Source organism: Lithobates pipiens, unplaced genomic scaffold, assembly GCF_037356315.1.
Source record: "Lithobates pipiens isolate NorthernLeopardFrog02 unplaced genomic scaffold, aLitPip1_a1.2 Scaffold_13, whole genome shotgun sequence".
Classification (NCBI taxonomy): domain Eukaryota; kingdom Metazoa; phylum Chordata; class Amphibia; order Anura; family Ranidae; genus Lithobates; species Lithobates pipiens.
Window position 1 is genome coordinate 123,389,385 of NW_027507718.1, and position 23,747 is coordinate 123,413,131.

Sequence of the window (23,747 nt, forward strand, 5' to 3'; positions counted from 1 at the left end):
TGAGTACACAAAATTTTCTCGCATGCATTTTTATGAAATTAACAAAATAAGGTTTATTTTAATATTTCTGGGACATTTTCAGGCAAAATTGCTGAAGGCTACTTACCACCTTCAATAAACATTACTGCAATCAGATTGTCCCAAAAGGCATAACTTTGGGCTAAGATCACAGCAGGTCTTAAATGCATTGCGGTGTCATTCTTTCTAAATGGCAGTCCAACACAGTAAAGCAATGCATCTGTGCTGGAGCACACCATGCATAAAGTAAAAAAAAATTTAAAAAAGGTTCGGTGTTTTGGCTACACTAGAATGCAATGGCAGCACATTCTAAATAATGCAATACACAGGTGTGACTCCTGACTTGCCAGCAACAAATGAGTAACAATTTACATCAAGAAAATTAGGAAGAGGTCAATTTACCAGATCACTCTCCACTAAGAAGGATGAAAGATCCAGTAACACCCATGTAGGTATCATGAAAAATACAGCATGACATCCCAGAAGGTTCAGTAATCTTAGATGATGGATTCGGGAATCACGAAGCACCTATTGAGTTAAAACATGTTACTTATGCCATTTTAACAATTTTAAAGTACACTTATTGTGGTAATTAAGACAGACAAATTGGACAGACATGATGAGATATGAAGCACAGAAAAGCATGAGATACTTACATTAAAAAAAAAAAAAAAAAAAAAAAAAAAAAAAACACGACTACTATTCTGATTTCTATTAAGTAAATTCCAACTCCATGCAGTTTTTTTCACTGCTAGAACTGGACTTCTTTTGCAGCCCTGACCAAAAAATGTTTGGTATGTAATGAAGATTGTCCTCTGGACACCTGTATAACAAGCTGAAATATAGGTCATCCCGACACACCCTTAAGTGTGGTGTTAGAGCGGTATAGCCAAAGCTTGTTTTGCTGTACTTTTACGGATCACAGGAGTGTAATTCGTTTTGCACTCCTGTGACCTGTTTTCTGAAGTCCTGAAGTCCACTCTCTGCAGACATCACCAGGCACAGCATTATCCGTCCACGGAGTCTGGATCTGCCAGGTGCCTGAACTGACACCCGGCTCATCCTCTCAGCAAGCCACTGAGGAGGGAGAAGAGCAGATTGGCGAGAGGCTTGGGTCTCAGCGTACAGGCACTGGGGGACAGATGCTGCATCCACCTAGGCAAGTATGGGGGGTGGATTCCCTTACTTCTCTTTGAAAATTGTAGATATTACATGGTTTCCATTTTCTATCCTTCAAATATCCATGTTAAATATTAAACAAGGTTTTATAGACTTACTACTTTACTTAAGAATGTGTTTTTTTTTTTTTTATTAAACCTTGTTGGAGATCATACAGCTAAAGTGGAGTGGAACGTCCGCTCATTTGCCACCTTTCAAGGAGGGATACCTTGTTGGACAGGTATCCTGTCCCCACTTCCGGGAGACTGGGGCCGTGGAAAATTACTGGTAAGTCAGTGGCTCGGCTCTCATCCTCTCTCCTCCTTCCCCGGCTACCGGGACAGTAGGAGAACACAGCATGCGCAGTAGGGACCTGGCCTGATGCCGTAATGCTGCACTTCCCGGGTTCCCTTACCCGCAATGGAGGCACCAGACAGCTGATGTAAACATCAGCTGCAGTGCCAACATAGCTGGACTCCAGAACAGGCAAGCGTCCTTTTAATTTTTATTTTTGCAGGGGTGGGCACATCTCTGCTTTAAATACATAGCGATCATGAATGCTGCGGTTTAAAATATAGAATAATCTGTCAATTTCGACACTCTAGGAACCTCCCTTAGTATAGGTTCATATTGTGTGTTGAAAACAATTTCACATGTTTTTCCGACATGCAGAGAAACACTCTACCACAAAGTTGTATGCAAAAGTTTAGGAACCCCCTCTCAATTTCCAATATTGTCCTTTATAAATATTTGGGTGTTTGGATTTGCAATTTCATATTGATCAAATAACTAAGGACACAGTAATATTTCAGTAGTGAAATTAGGTTTATTGGATTAACAGAAAATGCGCAATATGCACCAAACAAAATTAGACAGGTGCATAAATTTGGACACCCATATTTTGTTGATTTGAATACCTGTAACTACTTAGAACTGATTAATTGGAACACACAATCGGTTTAGTTAGCTCATTAAGCCTTGAACTTCATAGACAGGTGCATCCAATCATGAGAAAAGGTATTTAAGGTGGCCAATTGCACGTTCTCTTTGGCTCTCCTCTGAAGAGTGGCAACATGGGGGCCTCAAAACAACTCTCAAATGAGCTGAAAACAAAGATTGTTCTACATTATGGTTTTAGGGGAAGGCTACAAAAAGTTATTGCAGAGATATAAGCTGTCAGTGTCCACTGTGAGGAACATAGTGAAGAAATGGAAGACCACAGGCACAGTTCTTGTTAAGGCCAGAAGTGGCAAGCCACATAAAATATTGGAGAGGCGTAGGATGGTGAGAACGGTCAAAAACAGCCCACGGACCACCTCCAAAGACCTACATCATCAACTTGCTGCAGATGGTGTCAATGTTAACAATTCAGCGCACTTTGCACAGGAAGAAGCTGTATGGGAGAGTGATGCGAAAGAAGCCTTTTCTGCACACAAACGGAGTTGCTTGAGGTATGCAAATGAACATTTGAACAAACCAGTTTCATATTGGAATAAGGTGCTGTGAACTGATGAAGCAAAGATTGAGTTATTTAGTCGTAACAAGGGGCGTTATGCATGGCAGCAAAAGGAACACAGCATTCCAAAAAAAAAAAAAAAAAATTGCTACCCACAGTAAAATTTGGTGGAGGTTCCATCTTGCTGTGGGGCCAGTGCCGGTACTAGGAATCTGGTAAAATTGAGCTTCGCATGGGTTCCACTCAATAACAGAAGATTCTTGAGAATAATGTTGAGGAATCAGTCACAAAGTTGAAGTTACGCCAAGGCTGGATATTTAAAAAAAAAGACAATGACCCAAAACACTGCTCGTTATCTACTCGAGCATTTATGCAGAGGAACAAGTACAGTGTTCTGGAATGGCCATCCCAGTCCCCAGACATGAATATCATTGAACATCTGTGGGATGATCTGAAGTGGGCTGTCCATCCTCGGCAACCATCAAACCTAACTGAACTGGAGATGTTTTGTAAGGAGGAATGGTCCAAAATACATTCATCCAGACACTCATTACAGGCTATAGGAAGCGTCTGGAGGCTGTTATTTGCTAAAGGAGGCTCTACTAAATATTGGAGGTGATTTTAGCACCTGTCTAATTTAGTTTTGATGTATATTGCGTATTTTCTGCTAATCCAAAAAAAACGAATTTCACTACTGAAATATTACTGTGTCCTTCAATTATTTGATTGAATCAGCAATTTCATTTATTTCAAATATTTATAAATGGCAATCATGGAAATGGTCAGGGGATCCTAAACATACATACAACAGTAGCATGTTTCTTACGCAATCTTTTGGTCACTTACAATGTTTCTTATGCAGCTAATCAATGGGCTGCCCTACACATAACGTGCAGATGTGTGAGCACCTGCAGTAGTGTGAACCAAGCCTTACAGGCAGAGTGACAGGTAAAAATGTAAAAAGGGCTGGAACTGCCAATTACCATTTTAACAGTTATTTCTGTCTCATTACCTACCCCCCCCCAAACTAAACAAGCTGGGTAGGGTTGCTGACATCTACACACTTACCTTCTTGGAAAAGATGTTTTGCAGAGAAAAACACAGAGTGGCAGCAAGAGCGCTGATCAGGCCCCACATGTCAAAGGAGATTTCAGTAACAGTTGCCAGAAGAACTCCTCCAATAATTGGAATCAAAGATAAATACACCTAGGTGGACATGAAAAACACTTTTAGGAAACATCATGGAGACTCAATTTGTAAGTTGCCCTACATGCGCGTACGGATGCACTATTATACCTTTCTTGAGACACCAACTTCTGTCTCCTCCCTGCTGTCTTAACATTTCTCTCCCCCCCCCCCTAAATTAGGGGGCACATTTTGATAATACAGTCCCCACCTTGACAAGTTTTTGTAAAGTTATTATTGGTTACATGCCAACATATGGGACATCCAACTGTTCCGAATGTCTACACTTGTTATATAGTTTCCTGTGATCCGAGGTTTCCCTTACTCTACATGAAAACTTGATAATTTACTGAAGAGAACACACATCATGGAGGCTATCCCATAGGAGCCAAGACTGAATGTGACTGGTGCTCCACACTCACCTTTGTGGTCTGCTTTTCCTTCATTATTATTCGAGACAACAGCACCACCCAAATTGGCATTGTGGCCTTCACTGAAAAATAAAGAGTAAATTACAATACTTCAAAGCATAGCCAATACAAAGAGCTCAATTGTGTTGCTCATAGCATCTAATATCCTGGTATGGGTCAGACAAGGAAGAAATAAATCACATTTTAGGATAGAGTTACAATTAAGATACAGGTGCACGAACAAAGCATTTATTTTAAAAATAAACATCAGACAACAAGCAGAGGGGATTAACAAGTCCTACAGACTCCTGTTCTATGCTCACATCTGATGACGCCTTGGTTACTGTGGGTTTCTGCACAACAGCAACTGCTCTTTGACTTGTTAGGAAAATCAAATTGATTTAAGCCATGGTTCACACCATTGCAGCTTTAAAATCGTGCTACTTCAGCGGGACTTCAAAGCCGCACATCAGTACGATTTGCACTGCCAATTTCATTGCAGCTTGCGACTTCATTTAACAGAAGTCTATGCACGTCACAATGAAATTGGTAAAAAGTAGTGCAGGAGCCTTTTTCATAATCACTGAAACATTGTTATGAACAGTTCCATTGCCAGCGAGGGGGTGCAACTTGTCATGCGATTTGACAGTTCGAAATTGCACGACAAGTTGCAACAGTGTGAATGGGGACTAAATGATGCTTCAAACTAAAGCTGCATTGGGTTGCAAATTGCAGAGCAACTCAGCCCTACAGTAGTTATAGGTCAGCCATAGATGGGTCGAATCCCCATGTAGGGGCAAGTTGGTTTTATCAAAGTCAATCCATTGTTCGACTAGGGTAAACCAGCCCGCCAGATCTTTTACAAGCGATTACTTCTGATGGCTATAGCCACTAGCAGTAATTGTGTTCTGTGGCCAGGAAGGTTCCCTGCAATCAGAACACAATAGTGCTGCAGAAGAGATTCCACCAATAACACAGATTGTGCTGATGTGGGGATCTAGCGATTTTCTTTCCTTCCACCCGTGGTGACGAAAGAAAATCTAATAAATGACGGTCTCGCCTTTTAGTAGCCTCACAACTCCTTTTTACACAAGCATCCCCGCAGCTTGGCTGAGTTCCCAGAGAGGGTCTCTTACCTTCCAGTTGGCAGTGGAAAAGTCCTTTACTGTTCACACATCACATGGTGTGTGCATGGCATTTATCACTGAGGTTGTGCTTGCCACATCTTGTCAGTAAGATCTCATATCTACAATGAACACATCTGACTTACTGTATAGAATGGTTGCAGAGACTTTAGGAAACACATCCCATACATTGCATAAAGCATACACAACTCAGCCAACTTGCTCAAAAGGCAAAGACACCAAAGAGGTCTACCTCATTCTTAAGCAAGCTAGGAGCGAGGCAAGAGGTGAGCACAATGTAAAAAGGATATTTTCTTAAGACGCGATTAGAAAATAGTCAACTGATTCCAGCAACAAAGTCAATAAGTTGCAACCAGGATTGCGATATCTAACATCATTAACCACATGACAACTGGGCACTTAAACCTCCCGCGTGACCAGACCAATTTTCAGCTTTCGGGGCTCTCACACTTTGAATGACAATTACTCAGTCATGTAACACTGTACCCAAATTAATTTTTTGTCCTTTTTTCATACAAATAGAACTTTCTTTTGGTGGTATTTGATCACCTCTGGGGTTTATTTTTTCGCTATAAATGAAAAAAGACCGAATTTTTAATTTATTTTTTTTATATATATTTTTTATTGGAATTTAATACAATATAGTATCGTTGAATACAAAAAGACCGAAAATTGTGAAAAAAAAAAAAAAAAAAACATTTTTAGTTTCTGTGATAAAATTTTGCAAATTATAAATTTTTCTTCATAAATTTTGGCCACAATTTATACTGCTACATATCTTTGATAATAACTCAAATTAGTGGATATTATTTGGTCTTTGTGAAAGTTAGAGAGTCTACAAGCTGTGGTGCGAATCGCACAAAATTGATCACGAGGACAATGACACGTGGCAGTGACATTGTGGGCACTTTATTGTATGTTTTTTTTTTTTTTGTTTGAGGCCTTCTGTGGTCCTATGCTTCCTCTGAAATCTGGTGCCCTCTTGTGACAACCAGCAATGCTAATGGAGCTTTCCCTGCCTGTTTTCACTGCCCGCCCATCTCCTTCTCTTTACTTAGAACCCCTAAACATTATATATTTTATTAGAACACCCTAGAGAATAAAATGGCGGTCGTTGCAATACTGTCTGTCACACCGTATTTGCGCAACGGTCTTACAAGCGCACTTTTTTGGGGACAAGTTAATTTAAAAATAAAACGGTAAAGTTAGCCCAATTTTTTTTATATTGTGAAAGATAATGTTACGCCGAGTAAATTGACACCCAACATGTCACGCTTCAAAACTGCGTCCGCTCGTGGAATGGCGACAAACTTTTACCCTTTAAAATCTCCATAGGAGATGTTAAAAAAATTCTACAAGTTTTGAGTTACAGAGGTGGTCTAGAATTATTGCTCTCGCTCTACCGATCAATGCGATACCTCACCATGTGTGGTTTGAACACCGCTTTCATACGCGGGCGCTACTCACGTATGCATTAGCTTTTGCACGCGAGCCTGGCGGGACAGGGCACGTTTAAAATTATTTTTTTTTTCTTTATTTTAAACTTTTAGTTTTAATTTTTTCCACTGCTCTTTAACCACTACAATACAGGGCACTTCCCCCCCTTCCTTCCCAGCCCAATTTTCAGCTTTCATCGCTCTAGCACTTTCAGTGACAATTGCGCGGTCATGCTACACTGTACCCAAATGAAATTGTTATCATTTTGTTCGCACAAATAGAGCTTTATTTTGGTGTTATTTATTCACGATACAAGCGCAAAAAAAGCGGAAATTTGGAAAAAGCGCAATATTTTCTTTTTTCTATTTTAAAAGAAATCCAATAAAATCAAATTTTGTCATAAATTTAAGCCAAAATGTCTTCTGCTACATGTTTTTGGTAAAAAAAATTCCGTTAAGTGTATAATAATTGGTTTGTGTGATCACGGACATATGTACGCAAATGATCATGTACATGTGTGCAGGTGATCACGTACATATGTGTGCAGATAATCATTGGGACATGTGATTTTAGTGGGACATATGTGGGGGACATGTTTTTATTATTAGGGACATGTGTTTTTATTATTTGGGGACATGTATGTTTTGGGGACATGTGTGGGGACTGTGTTTACACTGTGTTGTGTGTTGACACTAGACTGGTGATCAGTGAGTAAAAAGCTGTAAAAAACAGCTCATACCCCCTGATCATCAGCCGGCTGCAGCGTTCTGCTCTCAGAGTGAGGAGAGGAGAGCCGATTGCCTAGCAACCGGCTGTTTGTTTACATCACATGACGGCCGTGATTGGACACGGCTGTCATGTGATCAGGAGGGCCAATCACAGAGCCCTCCTGCCGATCTGAGATGTGCCGTGTCCGGGTGACACGAGCACATCGGGATCGCGCCGCTGCGCGGGCACGCGATCCCGCTACTTCTGAAGGACGTTCCTGAACGTCCTATCAGAAGTAGACGGCTCCCACCCGGCCGTATATATGCATTGGCTGGGTGGGAAGTGGTTAAAAAATGGTGTCACTTTTATGCATATTACAAGGAATGTAAAAATCCCTTGTAATAGAAAAAAAGCTTGACAGGCCCTCTTAAATATGAGATCTGGGGTCAGATGGACCTCAGATCTCATATTTTACACTAAAATGCAATTAAAAACAAAATGTCATTTGAAAAAAAATAAAAATAAATAAAATGTCCCTCTAAGAGCGATGGACCATCTTCCCCTCACTTGTCTCTATGTCAGGCCAGGGACAGGTGCATATCGCCGTTACCGACCTGGCCCCTAACTTTTTTAGCTGGCTCCTAGATTCCAAGCAAATTTGTCAAGCCCTGGTCTAAAGTATGTGGCAATAAATAATTTTATGCTAGGTTCACACTTAAAAAAGCACCTCTAATTTTTTTCAAGGAGATATGGAGGAGAGACGCAAAGGTGTGAACAGACGCTATACAAAATAATGGTAATCTAAGTGCAAAATTGCACAGGTTTGAACAAGGACTTAACCACTTGACATAAAGCATACTAGCTCATTATGTAATACTCACCTGAGATTGAAGCCCTTGCTGCGGTGTCTGTACACAGTACAGGCCGGCGACATCACTCCCGGGGGTTACTTTCGGGTATCAAGGCTCCAGCCGCAATGACGTCACTCACGAGCATGCTCACGGTAACGGCACACATGTGCCACTGCTTCAGTTTGTGTCAGTGTGCATGCAAATACAGGGGCTATCTAGCTAGCCTTATTATAGGCTTACCTGTAACACAAAGTGGTCTGTAAGGGTTTACAACCACTTTAAAGCGTGATATGTTTGGTATCCATTTACTCGGCATAAAACTGTTTATATTTTGGCAAACAATTGGGTATTATACTGTGCTTATGTGCACTGAAATTTAACAGTGTAATTATCGCCCCACAAAAATTGCGTAAATACCGCGTGACAAAAAAAAACAAAAACACACACAACAACACACCATTTTATTCTCTAGGGCTTTACAAAAATAACGTTTGGAGGTTTTAAATGATCTTCTAGCCAAAAATACTGACTTTACATGTAAACAAAGAATCAGAAAAGGCCTGGTGTTTAAGCCTTTTAAGCTACTCTGTTTAAGCTACCTGGCTCACTGGATAGGTCTAGCCTTATGTTACATAATCTGCAACCAGAGGCAAATGGCATGCTTTATATTTTTTACCCTTTTTCCTGTATTTGTTGAACACTGAAAAAATGCCATAACACAGCACAGGCATTTGTTTGCAGAGGGAGTAGTCATTCCTCCCATGTGTCAGAAATGTAACCGCACGGAAACTGGGATTAATAAAAGTCATCACAGTCATCGGGCAGGATTTCAGAAGGTCATCGTTTCATAATGTAGGGTGCCACAGCTCACTCTGGATATCTGACAGCAGCAGTGCCATACATATTAATGCAACAGTGTACTTATAAATAGGTGAAAAAAACTGAACAGAAGAAAATCATAACTCACTGAAGTTGATCACATTTTGCAGCAAAATTCTAAGTTGCTGAGTGACCACCGCAAATCATTTTGCTCTGTATTAAAAAAAAATGTCATATGACCTGTAAAGAACCACACAAATTGCTAGGCCTATTCATAACATTGTCAAATAAACATAGCATTACCAGTTAGACATCATGCACACAAGACATTTTGCGTTGCCTATAAACTTCCTTCAATGTTAGCCTGCGTGTCCAAGCACACAGACACACATTTACAGGCATTTAGAGGCAGGAAAAATCCCCAGGGCCAGCACACTCAGGAAAGAGTATTCCAAACACTTGACAAGCGTCTAAACACACTTTGAGTGAATGAATGTCCAAGCGATTGATGCACTAAATTCCCAGAACAAATATTCTGCCCAATAGAATGAAAGAATTCCCAAATGCTTGATGGGGCTAAACAGGTTTCTGATGCTTTTCTTCCCCCTGAAGCATAGGTGCCTAGTCGAGCAAAAAAAAATAAAAAATCCTGCATGCATGGGGCCTAAGGTTTAATTAGCATTTGACAACACAAAATACTTGTCTGAGGAGCTTCCAAAGGATCTGGATCCCTTTGTTTACTATAACGAAAATGTCTTGTAGTGGTAAAGACCTGATTTTGCGGTTATCTGAAGGAAGGTACACCTAGATGCGTTCTCCTCAACCTCGGCATCTCTCCCTAAAGCACAAGATCCATTATCCTTCCTCGTATCCCACCTATTTGATAACAAGTAGTTTAAAGGTTGTCAATAGACTATATTAGAACTTCTAGGACTGCTACAATGTATGTTTAAGCCGGGGTATACCCAGAAGCTTTATTATGCAAGCCTTATTTTCAATAAAAAATTTTTTTTTTTTTTTTTTTTTTTTTTTAAAGGAATCATCCCCAGACCCCGAGGTTGCATAGTGGACCAGGTATACGGCAGTAAGGAACAGCTTTTCTTTTGCTGATGTTGTGACATTTACAAATTCTGCATCACCCTGAATTGTTGCTGCTACATACCGTATATACTCGAGTATAAGCCGAGATTTTCAGCCTCTTTTTTGAGGCTGAAAGTGCCCCCCTCGGCTTATACTCGAGTCATCGCTGTCTGCCCGCTCGATCAGCGTGTCGAGCAGACAGACAGCGGCCATTCTATAGTTCAAAAGCCGCGCCTCCGGCTCCGCCTTCGCCTGTGATAGGCGGAACACTGAATTTCCCAGCAGCCTGTGTTCCGCCTATCACGGACATCGTATCATCCTCGTACTACGGACGAGGATGATACGATGTACGTGATAGGCGGAACACAGGCTGCTGGGAAATTCAGTGTTCCGCCTATCACAGGCGAAGGCGGCGGCGCAGCTTTTGAATTTTACAATGGCCGCCGAGGCGCCGACGAACGAAGAGGGCACGGGACGGAGGCAAGGCAAGGCACGGCACGGGACGGGACGGGACGGGACGGAGGCAAGGCACGGCGGCGAGGCACGGAGGCAAGGAGGCTCGGCACGGGACGGAGGCTCGGGACAAAGGCTCGGGACACAGGTAGGCTGGACACACACACACACACACACACACACACACACACGGATGGATACACACACACACACACGGATGGATACACACACACACACAGGGATGGATGGATGGAGACACACACACACAGGGATGGATGGATGGATGGACACACACACACAGGGATGGATGGATGGATGGACACACACACACAGGGATGGATGGATGGATGGACACACACACACAGGGATGGATGGATGGATGGACACACACACACAGGGATGGATGGATGGACACACACAGGGATGGACGGACACACAGGGATGGACGGACACACAGGGATGGACGGACACACAGGGATGGACGGACACACAGGGATGGACGGACACACAGGGATGGACGGACACACAGGGATGGACGGACACACACACAGGGATGGACAGGCATGTCTTACCCTCGGCTTATACACGAGTCAATAAGTTTGCCAGTTTTTTTGGGGGTAAATTGGGGGCCTCGGCTTATATTCGGGTCGGCCTATACTCGAGTATATACGGTATTTATTTTCTTTGTATTCCTGAAACATTTAGAATTTGGCACTCTGATTATTAATAATTACAATACTTTGTGTTTGATTTTATGCTTACATAATCTCTCTTTGACTTGATTTTATTGTTCACCAATTACCTAATTTAGGACGACATAAAAAGTTTCCTTATTTATATCTATGCTTCACAACTTGAATAAGACTTAGATCGCGGGATGGACCATTTCATCTGAAGCTTCAAAAGCCGGCTATACACTAACAGACTATCAAAATGTAAATTTGTCCAAAAATTCCTAGTACAGTAAAACCTTGGTTTGAGAGCATTTTGCAAGACCAGCAACATTTTTACATTTTGACTTGATATACAAGCGATGTCTTGATATACAATTAGCCATGTCACAACTAAGTATAAAAGAGAAGAGAGGCGCCTCCAAGTGTAGCAATATGGTTACATTTAATGAAGGAACAACAAAATATTGTATTGTAGTCAGGCCAGGGACCTAGGCCAAAGGAATTTGAGCAACATTGAACGTGTGGACTCGAAAATAGGCGGGGAACTTGGAACATTATAGTTTGGAAGACGTATAGAAATCTGGGAATTATGTACCTTTAAGTCCTTGTACACACGGTCAGAGATTCCGACAATGAAATGCGTCAGATTTTGTCCAAAACTGTTGCATACACACGGTCGGACAAAGCATCCGACGTGATGATGTTATTTCATTACGACGGGACCACACACAGTCGTAATATCCGACAAAACGGTCCGATCGGACATGTACAAGGGCTAAGAGCTTTTTTTTCTAGGTACACGCTGACAAGTTAAATTGCAGAAGCGTTTCTATTAGTTTACATCAGGGTGGATAAAAATAATTTTTGGTAAACTCATTCAATAAATCCAAGCTCTGCAAACTGAGATAACATGCACTGCATTGATGCACCCACACAATGTCACAGTAGCCATGAGATAAAACAAAGTTCAGGAATATTCCTTTATCCCATTGTTTTGCAAATCCATGTACACTACAAACTGTATGACTGAATCGGTTCTGATATTGCAGTTTTACCAATTTATTCTAAATAGGAAAACTATTTTGTTTGCAAATATTAAGATTCTAAATACCAGCAAGAATAAGTCCTTACATTTAAAGAGCACCTATCATTTCGGATCCATCGTGGCAGTGCCTGTTGGCGGGCATCCATTTACCTGCTGCCGCCACGTCCCTCACCTTGTTGTGTCACTTCCACATTCACCAGCCATCCCATTAAAGTGAAAGGGACCTGTGTGTCATCAGAGGAGGAGCTGCTGTGGGACAGAGATTACAGTTGCCCTTTAAAAATTCTAATTTAAATTTGAGTTGATTTAATAAAGTCTTAATACCGGTGATTTAAAACTACTTGATTTTAATCATATCCACCCTGGTTTGCATAGACTTAAGCACCACCAGTGCCCTGCCTAAATCTACATCCTCTCAGCAGCCCTCCCACACGCTTCTGGGATCACTGATCCTAAAATGCAGTGCTCCTTATGCCGCGTACACACGATCGGGCTACCTGGCGGACCTGGTCCAGTGGACCAGAGTCCGCCGAACAATCCGCCCGTGTGTGGCCTCCGGCGGACTTTTTTCCCCCCCAAAAGTCCAGCGGACTTAGAAAGAAGTTTTGACTCAAAATTGTCCGCCGGACTCTGCAGTCGGCAGACAACCCGGCCGCCTGTGCGCTAGTCCGCCGAACTTTTGAAATGAATGGACTTGCCCACACTCCATGAAAGTCCGTTCATTTTGAACGCGGCTCCAGGTACACGGGACTAGAGATGGAAGTCAATGTCGCCGCCTCCTGCGGCGAGATTGACACCTCGCCGGCCCCATCACCTGGTATGGACTTAAAGGGGAAGCTTTACGCTGAAACCCCCCCCCCCCCAGGTCCATATCACACCCTTATCCGAGCACGCAACCCGGCCGGTCAGGAAAGGGGGTGGGGACGAGCAAGCACCCCCCCCCCCTCCTGAGCTGTACCAGGCTGTGTGCCCTCAACATGGGGGGGGGTGCTTTGGGGAAGGGGCCGACATCACCCAGTGACCCCGCCCATTGTCCCTATATAAGTCGCCGTGCAACAAGTCCCTGTCGTTACGGCCAGAGACAGCGTCAAATCAACAATCTCAAGGAAGAAGAGAAGGTGGCGACAGAAGACCGGGCCACCGCTAGTAAAAGAGATGGAAGAAGAAAGCGGAGAGCCGGCAAGAAGAACCGAAGAAGGGGGCAAGAACCCCGAAGTCGGAAAAAGAGGCGGCGGCGACAGAAGACCGGGCCACCGCTAGTAAAAGAGCTAGGAGAAGAAAGCGGTTGCCCGGCAAGAAGAACCGCTGAGGGGGACAAGGCCCCCAAAGTCGGAAGAAGACCCCCGGGCGGTGACGAAGAAGAAGGTCGGGCTCCTCCGCTAGTAAAAGAGCTAGCAGAAGAAAGCGGAGAATTCCGACGAGAAGACCCCCCTCCCCCCCAAGATGGAAGACCACTGGAGCTTTTTTCACCAGGTGAATGGGTAGGGGTAAATTGTACCCCATACTCATTCACATAGGGTGGGGGGCTGGTATCTGGGGCATATGAAAGGGGGCTCCCGGATTCCGATAAGCCCCCCGCCTGCAGACCGCCGAGGTGTCAATCTCGCCGCCGAAGGCAGTGACACTGACTTCCTTCGCTAGTCCCATCTACCTGGAGCCACGTTCGAAATGAACAGACTTTCCTCCGTGTGTGGGCAAGTCTGTTCATTTCAAAAGTCCGGCGGTTTGCCTGCCGCACCTAGTCTGCCGGAAAAGTCTGGTCGTGTGTGGGCAGGTCCACTCGTTTTGAAGTCCGGCAGACATCCACTTCAAAGTCCGGAGGCAAGTCCACCGGATAGTCCGATCGTGTGTACGCAGCATTAGGTGAACACATGAACTTGCCTATTTTGTCAAGCACAGTGGAATGCATTTGAGTAGGAACCATTCCTTCTGGGGATTCACACTAGCCTTTGCAAAACCACCAAGCACATTGCCACTGCAGCCCCCAGTCAGCCTTTGCCTAAAACAAACTTTCACTCCTTTTCTTTAATATTGCGCCATCCCCTCCTCCTTTTGAGAAATTATACCTTTTTTGGGGGGGGGGTGCAGCTTGTGCTTTTGCCTTAAATAACCAGTTGCCTAAAGCCAACTGAGATACTCTCCTCATGCATTCCAGAAAGCTTTGGGGCAATTTAGCAGATGCTGTATGTCAGACTAACCCAGCAAAGCAGATGATAGGGGAAAGAAAAAAAAAATTATAGCGGAGGGGTGAGGTTAATTTTAGGTGTCCATATATACACCTTTCCACACTTAGACTGAACGTAGAATTTCAGCATTAACCTAGTCTTAAAAATGTCCCCTCTTAGCAAATATGCTGACTAACCTATGCAAAAATTATGCATTAACTTTTTTTTTCAGCCTGCTCTAGTCCACTCATGTGATCTCCTCTGTTAGCCAGTGAAGGCTGCAGGGTAGAGGAAAGAATGCTCAATGGCTAGTAAATGCAGGAGCAGTGATGCCACCCATAAGCCCCTCGGCTCATTCTTTCTTGGCACGCCCTGCTGCCGCTGACTGACAAAGGGGAGCTGGATCATGTGACCAAACTGGATTGGGCTAAAAATAGGGAAGTAAATAAATCTCTTACACAGGTTATAGAAAGGTTTCTTCACAGTAAGCTGTGAAAATGTGGAATAGACTCCCTGCAGAGGTGATTCTGGCCTGCTCAGTGGATTGCTTTATGGATTATTTCCTAAGTGTACATAAAATAACTGGGTAATAACATTTATAGGTAAAGTTGATTTGGGGAAAATCCGATTGCCTCTCGGAGTATCAGGAAGGGTTTTTCCCCTGCTGTAGCAAATTGGATCATGCTGGGGTTTTTCACCTTCCTCTGGATCGACTGTGGGTATAGAATTGGGTATATGGGATTGTATGATGATTTTTTTATTTTTATTTTGTGTGGTTGAACTGGATGGACTTGTGTCTTTTTTTCAACCTGAATAACTATGTAACAGGTTAATTAGTATAAGTGTTAGGAGGGAGTCCTTTAAATAGGTTTATACTGGTATTCTACTTTAAGTGGAGACATCTCTAAGCTTGAATTGCCAGGTTTACATTCCTTCCCAGTTTGGAGAAACTTCTGTTCACATTTATATTATGGGAAATGCAGACATGGGCTATGGTAAAGAGTTCTTGCCACTAAGTATCCAGTGATACAAGCGATTTTGGACACCAGCTAGTTATCCAGCTCAGATATTCTCTTTTTTTTTTGGTGTGTCAACCATTTAACTTGTTTCTAAGCTTTAACCAGCCAGCGCGAAGCAACTGGATCACTTAACCCCTCCCCAAGCTGCATATACTTACCCTGTCTTTGCCCCCGCTTCCCACTCTCCTGTTCAATGGCTGTATTTTCAAGTGTGTGTGTGTGTGTGTGTTGAAACCAATTTCCCATTTTTCCCCACATGATAGTGCTGCTGCTTGCAGACTGGCTGCTCAGACACCCAACCAAGGCGGTCAATCGGGTTCAGAGAGAACATCCTCAGACCTCCTCCATGTTATCTTATCAGTACATGTACACAGGGTCGTTTATAGTCGTTTCAAGGCAGTTTAGAAGCTTTTTTTGGAATGCAAAAAAAAAAAAAAAATGGGTTCAGACAGATGTTCAGAGGCATTTGAAATGCCTGTAAGCTTGTAAACGCTGCTAAACGTGGTAACTTGTGTTTACCAGCGTTTCGTTTGCAGTCGTTTTTCATTTTAACACAAAATATATATATTTTTTTTACAAATGTTGATAGATGCAAGCGCGGCATGTAAACGGACATTTTTAGACGCCGGTTTCTAGCTGCCAATTTAAATCATTTAGCAGCGGTTAAACAATGTCCCGTGTACATGAAGCCTAAAGAGTAAAAAGAGGCTGAGGAATGTGCTGCTGGGCTGGGCGGTGGTTAAGTGCAACTATACATTTGTCCTGTATGGCCAAAGGACATCTTCACATTAAAGTTTCATAACATGCCCCCTTCTGTGCTTGGAGCACCCCAATGCTACTGAACACTATTTAATATACAATATCTGCAGCAGAAAACACAATTTTCCATTTAATTCTTATGTGGGAAGATAACAATGGTATACCAGGTGCACTACAGCATCACCAGATCTAGCAAGGAAAACAAACCATGTGCTGATTCAAGGCTAGTTTTCCTTCTCCTGCTCACGATTGCTTAACCCATTCCCGCCTAAGGGTAAAACAAATCTTAAAGCCCAAGCACAATTTTGTAACTCTGACATGAGTTTGTCAAACCATACATATCACAACTACTTTGTGCATCCAGGTGGATTATACTGGGGTTTTTTTTCAAGATAAATTGGGCTTTCATTTGGCGTTAAAAATAGTAATGCATATCTCCCGTTTTTATCATAACCTACCACTAAAGAATAACCTAAAATAAATTCTCCAGCTCCTAACGATCACAGTGATTAGCCTGGGCAGGAAGGCTGTGAAAGTACCTGGTGAGCAAGTGGTGCTAAAGTCAAATAGTTTTTATCTTAATGCATTTCCTAAAAATATCCCAGTAATTGTATCACCTATTAAAAGGCTATTAGCATGTATAATTTGCCCAATCGCATTCCTTATCCATGTTGCAGATTAAATGAGTGATTGGACGGATGTTTTTTCCCCCCCCCTTTCCATAGCGTGTGGAATCATCACAGGGCTACAACACCTCTATGGCTAGCCAGAGCTGGTGGAGGAATGTGTGGCAGAAGTAACACAAGACTTCCAAAGTTTGTCATGGCAGGTGTTATTGGCATTGTGGAGGAGCGTTTTCACTGTTGACAATTGTAAAACTAGCACTCCTATCTGCATAGTGGACCATATATGGTATGTCATTTGTTCCTGAAGTAGGACCCAAAACAATAGTGCACATTTTTCTTTTTTATCCTACCTAAAACACACCGACGTTCATTTAAAAACAAATCCTGCCCAAAATGTGCTGACCTTGACCTTTGACCCCGAACTTTGGCCCTTACTTGACCCAAACACTAACCTTGGCACTGACCTAGATAAAACCTTGATCTAGGCATTTCATTTTTTTTATACAAAGTTTCTCTCTGCAAGAAAAGATACAAAGTATCTTTCCTCTCCAATCACAGAGAGAGAAACACAGGGGCAGGCTTCACAGTGACCGATCACTGCAATAGTCAATCGGAGGCTATCACAGCAATTAGGTGACCATGTCCTGATCTTTAGTACAGGACCCTGGGTTCCCGGTGAGATCCGGGACTCCGTGCTGGGAGCATGCTATGTAGCATGCTCCCAGCACAAAGAAAGATATGCATATATGCAGCCCCACTGGAAAAAAGCCCAGTCCAGTGAGGCCACCATATGCGTACTGTCAGAGTGAAGGGGTTAATGGATACAATACTAATTTTAAACAATCCAGCCTTGTCAACATGGGCTTCAGCTTGTACAAGAGATGTGTGTACAGCAAGTTTTTAGCAACTTTTTCTCAGACCTGTAATCTTCCATCCAAAATCTAGTTCCACTAGTTGTAGTGAGTTGAGTCACAGTCACCTAGCCTTGTTCTTTAATATTGAAGAGGTTTAGTAGCTTATCCAAACCACTCATTTCTAGCGAGCATCAGGAAGATCTTCATGGCCTGGATAAAAGACAACCAGCACAAACAGTCTACCTTAACTATTCTACATAAAAAAGAAATTAAAGTAGAACTAATGTCATTAAAAAAAATAAAATAAAAAACAGTGAAACAATGAGAGAAATCAAAGTGCATAATTAAAAAAATCGCCCATCTGTAAAAAATATCCACTGAACCTGCCAGTTACTGGACTTCCTTAATATGACAATGCAGATTTACCTGCAGTGAAACCATTGCATTGTAGTCATCCTGGTCCACTATGCAGGTAGAGAAGGGCTAGTCTCACAATTGTCAACCATGAGAACGTTCCTCCACAATGCCAATAACACCTGCCATGACAAGCATTGGAAGTTTTGTGTTACTTCTGCCACACATTCCTCCACCAGCTCTGGCTAGCCATAGAGGTGTTGTAGCCCTGTGATGATGCCACACGGCTATGGAAGGGGGGGGGGGGGGGGGGGGGAAGCGGCCACTCATTCAATCTGCTACATGGATAAGGAATGTGATTGGGCAAATCATACATGCTAATAGCCTTCCAATAGGTGATACAACTATTGGGACATTTTTTAGGAAATGCATTAAGATAAAAACAATTTGACTTTAGAACCACTTGCCTACCAGGTACTTTCATAGTGCTTGTGCAGCGTAACATGCTTTAACTGGTTACAGACCGCCCCCCACAGTTGTACTGCAGCAAGTTGGCTCCCCTGCGTAAATCGGCGTCATTGTACGTTGGGCAGGTACACAGTGATTTGTTGGCACGTGTGAGCGAGGGAGCCAACCAGCGGACTCGATGTCCGCCGGCCACCCACAATCGCTCCAGAGACAAGCAGAATGGGGATGCCAGTGTAAACAAACAGATCCCCCTTCTGTCAGGGGAGTACAGAGAGAGATCGTCTGTTCCTAGTGATTAGGAACAATGATCATTCTCCTCCTCCAGTGAGCACAGCCCCCCATACAGTTAGCAACACCTCCCATGAAACACTTAACCCCTTCCCTGCCAGTGACATTTATACAGTGATCAGTGGCTATTTTTAGCTCTGTATAAACGTCAATGGTCCCAAAAAAATAAAAAAATTATATTATATACACACACACACACACACACTTTGTTTTGGTATAGCTTTGCATGACTGCAATTGTCAGTTACAGCAATGTAGTGCCATATTGCAAAAAACAGCCTGGTCATTAAGGGTGGAAATCTTCCAGTCCTTAAGTGGTTAAAGGACTAGGATTTTTTTTTGATTTTTTTTAAGGGTTACAACCACTAACTTTCTCTAGGTGTTGCAAATAAAATAAAAAGTGGGCAGTAGGGGCTGTATATTGAAAAACGTGTATGGAAGGAGATAGCAATGAGTGTGTAGAAGAGAAGCAATGGTGGTGATGTGATGAGGATTTCCTGAGGGTGTTATCAGCAACATTGATAAGCAGAGCTCAGACCACAAAGGGCTTATCTTCGTCGTTGTGGTGAGCCCGTGTAGCGAGCAACCCATGTATCTGCGAGCAGCCCGCATGCCGCGAGCCCCGCGTGTAGCGAGCAGCCCGCGTACCATGAAGCGAGCCCATGTATCGCGAGCAGCCCGCGTACCATGAAGCGAGCCCATGTATCGCGAGCAGCCCGCGTACCATGAAGCGAGCCCATGTATCGCGAGCAGCCCGCGTACCATGAAGCGAGCCCATGTATCGCGAGCAGCCCGCGTACCATGAAGCGAGCCCATGTATCGCGAGCAGCCCGCGTACCATGAAGCGAGCCCATGTATCGCGAGCAGCCCGCGTACCATGAAGCGAGCCCATGTATCGCGAGCAGCCCGCGTACCATGAAGCGAGCCCATGTATCGCGAGCAGCCCGCGTACCATGAAGCGAGCCCATGTATCGCGAGCAGCCCGCGTACCATGAAGCGAGCCCATGTATCGCGAGCCCATGTATCGCGAGCAGTCCGCGTACCATGAAGCGAGCCCATGTATCGCGAGCAGCCCGCGTACCAGCGTGCCCATGTATCAGGAGCAGACCATGTAGCGGATGTCCTCCCTCCCCCCGGGCACTACATGACAGGCCAGCCTGCACTTACCTGTGTGTGCATAGGAGACAGGCACCTTCCAGATGCTGAAGTGAGCGGACACCGAGGCGAAGTACTTCCCGAAGGCCAGCGGGATGATGTACCAGCGGTAGTACCTGGCGGGTAGCTGGGTGTGAGGAACCCCCCAGGCTCGGAGCATAGGAGGGAGGAAGCAGCAGATGGCTAGGATATGGAAGAGGGACACCGTCACCGGGTACGGGAAGCTGTTCAGGATGATTTTGTTCACCACGTTCCCACCTGAGCTCACCGAGTACCACAGCATACAAAGCATGGCGACCCGAGCCCCTTCCTTCACACCGGCCCCAGCTGGGGGGCCGGAACCCCCCGTGCCGGACACAGCAGCCATGACCCGGACCCTCCTCCACTACGGGGAAGCCGCACTCCACACCGGGACACACACACTAGAGACGTGGAAGTGGAGACGTCAAGAAAAGGGGCGGGGATAGAGTCCTTTCACAATTCCGTCACATCCCGTGGGAAGCGCCAAGAAAATGGTTTCGTCACTTCCTGTGTAGACGGCGGCGTTCGCTTAGGCGTGGTTGGTATCTTAGTTACTGCTTCCCTAAAAGGGAGGCTCAGCCGTGTAGGTGTTCTTAGGTTACCGCAATCTAGTGACGAGTTATAATTAGATTTTATTAGATAATCCACAATCACAGTAACCTCATAGTTGCTAACGTTTATTTTTATTTTTTTGCAGAAAGCTACTGCGGACGGAGCAGTATGTTAATTAGGGGCGGAGCATTCATTTTTTATGGGCGTGTCTGGTGTTGAGAAAAATTACAAAGCGCCAACAGCGAAAATGGGTGTGGTTTAAAGTATGCTAAATCCTGAGTGTGGCTTAAAGGGGGTGTGGTTAAATAGAGTCTGTTTACATTTGCCTGTCCATAGGGATGCATGGATCTTCCCATCAGGTTCACCTGAAAAACTGTGCAAAAGGAGCCTTAGTGATGGTGTCAGCCAAGAGTGACTGTGAGAAAAACTTTACCTTTAAAGCGGAGGTCCACCCTAAAGTGGACCTTCCGCTCATTGGAATCCTCCCCCCCTCCGGCGCCACAATTGGCACCTTTCAGGGGGGAGGGAGGTGCAGGTACCTGTACAGTACAGGTATCTGCACCCACTTCCGGGATCGCTCTCTGCGGAAAGGGGCGTAGATTATGCCCCTTTCCGAAAGTCCCCCGCTGCCTGCTGGGAAACACACAGATCCCAGAGGCAGCGGGTCCATCCTTATTGCGCAGCGCGACTCGCGCATGCGCAGTAGGGAACCGGGAAATGAAGCCGAAAGGCTCCACTTCCTGATTCCCATACCCAAGATGGCGGCGGCAGCACCCGAGAGACGATCGAGAGATCGGCTTCAGGTGCCGACATCGCAGGCGCGCTGGACAGGTAAGTGTCACTATTTTAAAAGTCAGCAGCTGCAGTATTTGTAGCTGCTGGCTTTAAAAAAAAAAAAAAAAAAAAAAAAAACGCGGACTCCCGCTTTAAAGTCCCCCTGTAACATCAGAGCCCCTTTACCGTTAGTGCAGTCTCTTTAGTGCAGTCTCTTTAGTGCAGCCTCATCAGAGCAGTGTCACCAGTGCAGCCTCATCAGAGCAGTGTCACCAGTGCAGCCTCATCAGAGCAGTCTCCCCAGTGCAGCCTCATCAGAGCAGTCTCCCCAGTGCAGCCTCATCAGAGCAGTCTCCCCAGTGCAGCCTCATCAGAGCAGTCTCCCCAGTGCAGCCTCATCAGAGCAGTCTTCCCAGTGCAGCCTCATCAGAGCAGTCTTCCCAGTGCAGCCTCATTAGAGCAGTCTCCCCAGTGCAGCCTCATCAGTGCATCCTCATCAGAGCAGCCTCACCAGTGCGGCCTCATCAGAGCAGTCTCAGTGCAGCCTCATCAGTATTACCTAGTGAGAAGGGCCTACCTGGTCCTAGCCACACCAGCCAAGCTCCACTCACCATTTTCAGAATCGCCAAGCAGTGCTGCCAGCTCCCACCCTGACATGATCGGGGCTGCCTCCCCAGGTGCTCCTGCTCACGCAAATGACCTATCACGGCCTGATGTCTGTGAAAGAGGTGGATTTTCATGATTTTGCCCAGGACAGGCTCAGACCAGGATATATGTCTGATTTCCAGGAATGTACCATGCCAATCAGGACTGTGGGCAACTATGTAACCTATGTACACACCAATTGTTCATAACATTCACTCCCTATAACCCCTTGAGACATGGACACCACTACAGTTCTGAGGTATGCTGTGATATCTGGTACCAAGCCATCAGTAGCAGATCCTTTAAACTGGAGCGCCACCCCAAAAGCTGAAGTTCCGCTTTAAAGTGATTTCAAGGGTTCAGTTTAAAAAACAAAACATGTTATACTTACCTAGTCTGTGCAGTGGTTTGCACAGAGCAGTCCCAATCCTCTTCTTCTCCGGTCCCCGCCAGAGCTTCTCCCCCTTGACCAGTGGCCCTCGACGCAAGCCACTTGCTATGTAGGCACTGGTGAGTGCTCGCTCCTAAATCCCACTCTATGCATCCATAAGACACATAGAGCCCCGACTCGGCCTGCCCCGCTTTCTCCTCATTGGCTCACTGGCTGTGATTGACAGCAGTGGGAGCCAATGGGGGGAGCGGACGCCTGGTTTTGACAGGTACCCGCTCCCACTCCTGCTCAGATTGCTTAAGCAAAGTTATCCTCTCCCCCTCCCTCCCATCATCTGGGACACATCAAAGGCCCCAGATGAATGTAGGACCATTCACAATGCACAGCATGTGTGTAAAGTCACCCTCGTATCAACCAGGATTTTTTCATCATGAGTCTCTTGGAATATTATTGCACATATGCACTTTAATATTCGTGGATTTGAAGATTTTTGAGGACAAAGTATCTTTGCACACTTGTTACCTTTTCAAAGATTTTTTTTCACTGTGAACTTGATTGTTAGACAATTTCTTTCTTTATTGTATTTTATATCACGTATTATTGATGTTATTGCTCTAGTATCCTTATAATATTGAGGATATTATTGCACAACGCTGCATATTCTTTGTTATTTTTATATATGGTTTCACACAGCATGAGGATTGTGATTGATGCATAGCAGCTGTGAATTGGCATGTTTGCTCTTTCTTGTATTTACCACACCTGATGTTATTTGTAGCTAGGGGGTATTTTAGGGTAGCTCGCAGAATTCTTATACATTTACAAAGTCAGTTAGCCAATCAGGAGAGAGAGGGGGCAGGGCTGAATCACAGCTCCATGTCTGAATGGACACACAGAGCTGCAGCTCAGCTTGGGTTCCCCCATAGCAAGCTCCTTGCTGTGGGGGCACTCAATAGGAGAGAGGGGCCAGGGGCACAGAAGATGCACCTGAGAAAGGGAGGATCGGAGCTGCTGTGTGCAAATCCACTGCAACAGAGCAAGTAAGTATAACATTTCTTTTTTTTAAAGAAAAATAACAAACAATACTTTACAATCACTTTAAGTCCTGTAAGATGCAAGGTAGGGCCTCCACGGATCTGATTTGTTTTTCCAGCACATCCCACAGATGCTTCATCGGATTGAGATCAGGAGAATTTGGATTCAGGTCAACAAATCAAACTCATTGCTGTGTTCCTCAA

The 23,747-nt window shown here is 44.4% G+C and overlaps 1 protein-coding gene across 1 annotated transcript in view; it reads right to left on the reverse strand.

Moving 5' to 3' along the window:
• Window positions 1-20,580, reverse strand: part of SLC35E1 (solute carrier family 35 member E1) — a 37,106-nt gene extending 16,526 nt beyond the window's left edge. The window contains exons 1-4 of the mRNA XM_077475500.1: window positions 20,139-20,580; window positions 4,240-4,310; window positions 3,701-3,838; window positions 421-546 (exon numbers count right to left, since the gene is read on the reverse strand). Coding sequence (XP_077331626.1) covers window positions 421-546; window positions 3,701-3,838; window positions 4,240-4,310; window positions 20,139-20,493 — 690 coding nt within the window. The 5' untranslated portion in view covers window positions 20,494-20,580. The remainder of the gene's footprint in view (window positions 1-420; window positions 547-3,700; window positions 3,839-4,239; window positions 4,311-20,138) is intronic.
• Between the last annotated feature and the right edge of the window lie 3,167 nt (window positions 20,581-23,747).